This window comes from Cicer arietinum, chromosome 2, assembly GCF_000331145.2.
Source record: "Cicer arietinum cultivar CDC Frontier isolate Library 1 chromosome 2, Cicar.CDCFrontier_v2.0, whole genome shotgun sequence".
In the NCBI taxonomy this organism is placed as follows: domain Eukaryota; kingdom Viridiplantae; phylum Streptophyta; class Magnoliopsida; order Fabales; family Fabaceae; genus Cicer; species Cicer arietinum.
This window is the reverse complement of record NC_021161.2, coordinates 38,963,331-38,969,990: the sequence shown is the minus strand read 5'-3', so window position 1 is coordinate 38,969,990 and position 6,660 is coordinate 38,963,331. Positions and strand designations below refer to the sequence as shown.

The window sequence follows — 6,660 nt, the reverse complement described above, 5'->3', positions numbered from 1 at the left end:
CGATTTACAGTGAAGACTTACTTGGCAAGGCCATGAATGGCTTTTTGAGAGGTGGTCTTCATTAACAATTATTTTGATTATTTTATTCAACAAGATGGATATATGATATGGAAAATTAATGAAACAAACACTGAAAACTCTTACTTCGCTGAGTTTGACAACATTGGATATGGTGTCAATGCTACAACAAGAATTAAATGGACAAAAGATGTCATTACCAAAGATGAAGCTATTAGATTCACTGCTGAATCGTGGCTTAATGCCAGCACTTAGTTGCCTTTCACTGCCGTGCCATACAATATTGGATTATAAGTTTAAACATTAATTAATTAGAAGGCTTATGATATATTTTTTTTGTTTCATTTCAACTACAATAATTTGTATTTTGATTATAACCATAATTATTATAAATAATATTGTGTAACAATGAAATACTAAATTATCAAAGAAAAAAAAATCTATAATTAATATTATTTTTATATAGACTAAAACTTGAATCCATGCCATGCACAAATTAAAATTGCATATTGAATTAATAAAAAATTGAGTTACATATACAACGTAAGACTGTCCCCAAAGTTCTTATTAAAAATATTAACCTTTACTGTATATTAAATGTGCACTCGTGTGTTGCACAGGAGTTAAAAATAAACTGTTATATGGATCTATAAAAAACAATATAACAATATAAGTTATTGTGTGTAATACAAAAGAATACAACAATCATATAAAATAAATACAAAAATTATAGAATAACTTATAAACTAAACTTTATGTAATATTTGAATCATGGTGATTTTTGTGATGATAAGCGGAGTTTCTTAGCATAATCCATAAGCTTTATCTATGTTTCATTACTAGAAAAACTTATTTTAGTTGCTATATTTAGGTCGGCCAAGCGCATGCTAGTAGGGCAAATATTTTATTTTATTTTATTAATAATTAGCGTCGGATTAGCCGACGCTAAGTAAAATATAATAGTTTATTATTTTTATTTTAGCACTATGATAGCGTCGGATTGGTCGATGCTACATTATCTGATTTGTAAAATTAATTTTTTTAATCTTACCTTGGCTCTCGCGGCCTCACCCTCACTCTCGTCTCTCAGCCTCACTCTTACTATGGTCCGCTCATCTCTCAACCTCACTCTAACCGTCTCACTCCCGTCGCTCAGCCTCACTCTCAGTGTCGTCTATTCTCAATGTAAGTCTAACCTTAACCATCTTTGTCGTTTGTGTTCACTTTTGGTTTAGGGTTTGGTTTTGATATTAACATTTGATTTTCTTTTACTCATTGTCAGATTGTCATTTTTATTACTGTATCTTCATGATTGACAATTTCAATTGTGCGATGTGTAGTTTGCTATTTATAGTGATTTTTTAATGCCCTAATGTCTTTGAAAAACCAAAAAATTGGAACTCTTGTAAATACAATTTCTGACAAATATTTGATTAAAGAACTTTTGTAAATACAATTGGTTGTAACTTCTTCATCGCTTTCGTTCTAATAGCTATGGACTGCTATGGTGATCAAGGTTCCGATCTCAATTTTCCCTTTTATCTATTTTTGTTTGATTACTTGGCTTTCAATTCAATTCTCTTTTTTATTCAAGTTATTTTTGTTGCATCATGCACTGCTTTTAGTCAATTAGGTATATTGTATGGTGGAAATGAAATTAATCGTGTTTCGTTCATGAATTTTTTTGCATCTGATTTGGAGTTGGAGTTTTTAGAATGATAGAGATTATATTGTTTTCAATTCATCGTAGACTTTGTTATAATTGTATGATGTGTATCCCTTTCTAATTTCACCTTTAGTTTTATTGTTTTGATGATCGGAACACGGATGGAACTGAAACAGTTTAATCACAAGTGATGCATGTTGTGTTTCCGTATGAATTATTTGTTTTCTTTTTTCCCTGAAACATGGGTTTCATGAAAAAAATTACTTCTAACATTCGTTCGAATTTATTTGTTTATAGTTTGGTTAGGAGTACCTTTTTTCATTAAAACGGATTTGCTTTCATGAACAAATAGCACTTGGTTCTATTTACTTCGGCTCCGTGTTACTATATTAGGGGTATCTGTTGGATCAATAACGGAAGGATCCAGTAGGCTCTATTGGCACGAGTATGCGATTTATGGATGCCTATCGTCATTTTGAATAAAGTTTTTGTACAAGACTTACTAATAAATACTCCAGCTGGAATGAAATATAAGAAAAATTGGTATATGAAAAGTTGATCTATCTCGTTAGAAACTATGATCATATACGTCAACGATACTTTTTTGCTTATATTTTATTTCAAAGTAGTAATATTATATCGTTATAGACATATAATAGCAGACTAAATATTAAGTGCTAGTGTGGAAGAGAACAGTCGACTGGATCTTAATATGGTTGGGTTGAGAGCTAAGATAAGTTCTATTTTCAACTTCACCGCCTATGCAAATTTTATTCTGAGGTATGTTGATGAAGATGGAGACTTGGTGAATCTTGTGGATGATGATGATTTGCGTGATGTGATGAGACAACAATTAAAATTCTTGAGAATTGATGTACATATGATCAATAATTCTGGTGGTAAATCAGATGTTGATGGTTCTACTGGAAGTGCCACCCCTTTAAACATGATTTGAGGCTTGTACTAGCAGCCTCCAGTGTCGGTCGACAGGTGGAGGCTGGAAATGTGGGAGTCGCCCCAGTTGATCTCAATACTCTCCCATGTGATCCATATTCACACATTAATGTAGATAGTGCACCACTTTCATCAGCAGTTCATGTAAGTGATGACAAGGGTAAAACGTCTATTGTTGATAGTCTTGCTGGTAAGGGTGAAATATGTGGAACATCAATGAATTTTGTCACTCCCAATTACACCCCAACCAATAGTCATGCTACAAGATGTTCATATCAGAATACTAAAGAATTTGTAACCTCACTTGAACTGAATTCTACTTTTTTCTTCTTTGGTGACTTCACACATATTTATACCTTTTTTCTTTTATGGCGCAGAGGCATTCAAAGATCCCACCACATATTCTTAAAACAATGCAAGGCCAAAGTTTCATTTTGGATATCAATGCCTTGGATGGTACAAAGATTTGGCGAATCCGCACCAATGGCACTTTAGTGTGGCCCAAGGGAACTCAACTTGTTTGGATTGGTGGAGACAAATTAAGTGACTTGCTTTCTGTTGACTTAGAGGTTTGCTAATTACTCGTGTTGTAGTTCAATCATTTATTTAATTTAATTAGCTTTTCTTTATCTGATATTCTTATTAAATATCCCAGGTTCCTAAGGATGGTGTACTCATGGAGAAGGAGCTTGGCATTGCAGTTGAGTTTAGAGCGCTCCAGTTACCTGGTAGATACATATCATTAAGTTTTTTTTTCCCTAATTGTTTAGTAATATTCTTTCCCTCTTCCATTATCTTTCTTTAAGGTTGATGCCTCTCTCAATGACTCATTTCATGATAGCTCTCAAGGTCTGAACTTGAATATTCCCCTTGGTGTTGGTGGCTATGAAGGAACTCGGGTTATAGATATCAATGTTCAACCTGCTGAGGATAATGCTTTTCATCAACCCCAAAATCATAATGCTCCCCCTAAACCTGTGAATCAAAAGGTTGATAAGGCACCATGGCAGGAACTGGAAAACGAATTTCCTACCAATGAAGCTATATTTGTTCAGTGGAACCTTCATCTGTTTCTTACCCCATTATCGATTTCTCTGGCACGGCCCCATCTGTTCCTTCCTATCAGCAAACCTCAACTGTGGGTGCACTATCACCATCTCTAGGGATGGATGAAAGTGATTTGGTAGAAGGGGCCCTCATCAGAGAGCTTGAGGAGACGGGTTTTAAGCAAGTTGGTCTAAACAAAGAGCTTTTGAGAATGAATGAGTACAATCTGGAGCAGTCAGTAGAGCATCTATGTGGTGTTTCTGAGTGGGACCCTATCCTTGAAGAGTTGCACGAGATGGTAAATTGTTTTCTGGACTGCTTTTTCATTTTGCTTGATTGATGTTGCTATTTGTATTTTGAAGGCAAAATAAATAAATTAATGAGTAAATCAAATGCATGTATTTATCTTCAAAATCATTCACATCTTTTTCATTACAAGCTAGCTATATACTGATAGCTTGTTGGGAAATGAGGCATTGTAATATCCTTTGATGTCTTTTATTGCTCTTAAGTTACTTGGTGCTCTTAAGTGTTGATAATAACACTTTGAATTAGCTGTCAAACAGATTTAAGTTACAAGTTAATTTTTTATTGAGTTAATTTTATACAAATTGCAACTGCCTCTATCAATGAATATTTATGCATTGTACATTTTATATATATTATTTGACTCGTAAAATATTTTAAAGATTTAAGTAGTTTAAATCTTTTTGGTTTAACAAAAGTCTATAGTTCGACACCTCTGTAACCCTGGTTTCGAACCCAGAATCATTAATATAATATGTGTTCAAATTCAAGTTATATCAACACAAAGACAATGTCAAAATTTCGAAAAACTAGATTATATCTTATATGTTTTAATGTCCCCCCAATAAAAATTATAAAGTTCCACTACTGGATCTTAGGTATATAGCAACAATAGTGCACAACTTCTTCTCCCTAAAAAAGTTGTTTGTTGTGACAATCTATTCTCTTAAATTAAAAACAACCTTTGTCAAATTTAATTTTGAATAGTTTCATGTTTCATTAGCATAAACAGTGAACTTTTTAATTTTTGTGTCATATTTGGAACATCTGACGCTAATTGTTTTGTTGACTTTTCATTGTTGACCTCCTAGCATTGGCTAGACCGACGCAATATCATAAATAAAGTTGACTTTTATTAGAGCGAAGTGTCCTTGACGTCGACGCTAATCGTTTTGTTGACTTTTCATTGTTTTCTGTAGAGTCGGCCAGACCGACGCTATATCCTAAATAAAGTTGTCTTTTATTTGACCATAGGTTCGTGCAACTGACGCTAACTATTTTGTGGACTACATCTTGCTGACTTTAGCGTCAACACAATCGAATTTTTAGAGTGGGACTGGCCGACGCTAATATAGCGTCGGATGATATTTGGACGACGCTAACTAAATCAACGTTAGCATCGTCTTTTTGCCTATTAGCGTAAGCTTTTGGCCGACGCTAAATTCAGTTTTTCTAGTAGTGTTCCTCAACAACGACCCCCACTTTTAACCTCAAGTTATGGTATTCTATGTTTAATACTACTCATTAATTTCTATATTTAGTATAATTATAAAATTTAATATGATAAAACTATTATATGGCTTCTTTTAAATCCAAATGGTTTAACTCAAAAACGAACTTCGTAGTTCAAAATAAAGATATTTTAAGATCATTAATAGATATAACCTTAAAAAACCGAACACTCCATTTTATAAAATTACAATAATTTGTAAAATTATAAAATGATTGAATCATGGTTATTATTAAAAATTTATTAGCCAATTTTATTTTATTTTATTTTCTCTTTCTCTAATTTTTCTTTAATTGAAGCTCACATTTTTTTACAATTTATAAACTAAATAATTAATTTTAAATAATAAAGTCATAATAGTAACTCTGAACATAACCTATCCCTTGAATTTCTGAATCACTATTGCTAAAACATTATATAATATTTTTAGTAAACAAATATACCGTAAATAAATGCTCACAAATTCTAAATTATATCCCAGAGTACATACCTTCTTTCTCTATATTTCACACTTCCCTTCACTAAAATTATAATTTAATGGTTGTTAACATTTAAGAGATCAACTACATGATAGGAACGCCTATGGTCACATGCATGCTAACTCACTCTCTTCCTCGATATATACCATTTATTATTTGCTCTACATACCACTTTTCTTCTCTTATATTTTGTTTCTCTTTACATATATCCATCTATATATACTACAAACCTCTTTCTACATTATCTATATATAACTCTTGCTTAATTTCCTTCTACACTACAAATAATTAACCTTTTGCTTGCTTTCACTCCACTTCCTATCCTTCTACTCTTCAATTGGTAGCCAAATACTAATTCCTTTTTTAATTCATATGTAACCGACATACCACTACTCAATTATGCTAATTTGTGTTATGGTTTTTTATGATGTGAGAAACACTAATTCATTTCCTAATTGGTTTCCAATAATTTTTCCTTTTCGTTTTTTTGGTACATAATTTCTTTTTTATTTTAAGCTTAGATATTTTATAATATGTTTAATTATTAAGAATAAATACAACGTTCTAATTTGGTTATACAGTATAATCGGTTGTATTAAACTGTTAGTTAACTATATATTAATTTGTCCAAATTATTATCGACTACTAATGCTCTTAATTGACCTCTATTCAAGAATCCTAGATTGATTAATTATTTGTTGGATGAATATGCTTTATTTGATTTCTTCATTTTCTTTCTTTTTATCCTTCCTCTTGTATTTTCTATTTTCTTTATTTATGTTAATTATGTGTTTCTTTAAAACAAAATTAAAGAAAAGAATAATTGAAAATATTATTTGGTATTTTCTTTTTCTTTTTCTTTTTCTTTTTTTTTTTTTTTTGCAAAAAACTGACAAGGAAGGTTATAGGTAAATCAAGACAATAAATTTAATCTTTACATTGCACATCGAACGAAAAAA

At 31.5% G+C, this 6,660-nt stretch overlaps 1 protein-coding gene across 1 annotated transcript; it reads left to right on the top strand.

The window, feature by feature from the left end:
- Window positions 1-1,371: 1,371 nt before the first annotated feature.
- On the top strand, window positions 1,372-4,169 carry LOC101489826 (protein NBR1 homolog). Its single transcript, XM_073365062.1, has 3 exons — window positions 1,372-3,207; window positions 3,294-3,366; window positions 3,480-4,169. The coding sequence occupies exons 1-3, from the start codon at window positions 3,007-3,009 to the stop codon at window positions 3,491-3,493; spliced, it is 288 nt and encodes a 95-aa protein (XP_073221163.1). The 5' UTR covers window positions 1,372-3,006; the 3' UTR covers window positions 3,494-4,169.
- The last annotated feature ends 2,491 nt before the right edge of the window (window positions 4,170-6,660 follow it).

Coding starts and splice junctions, on each gene's coding strand:
- LOC101489826 (XM_073365062.1), top strand. CDS start 3,007: ATGGCGCAGAGGCATTCAAAGATCCCACCACATATTCTTAAAACAATG. Junction 3,208..3,293: donor TGCTTTCTGTTGACTTAGAG/GTTTGCTAATTA, acceptor TAAATATCCCAG/GTTCCTAAGGATGGTGTACT.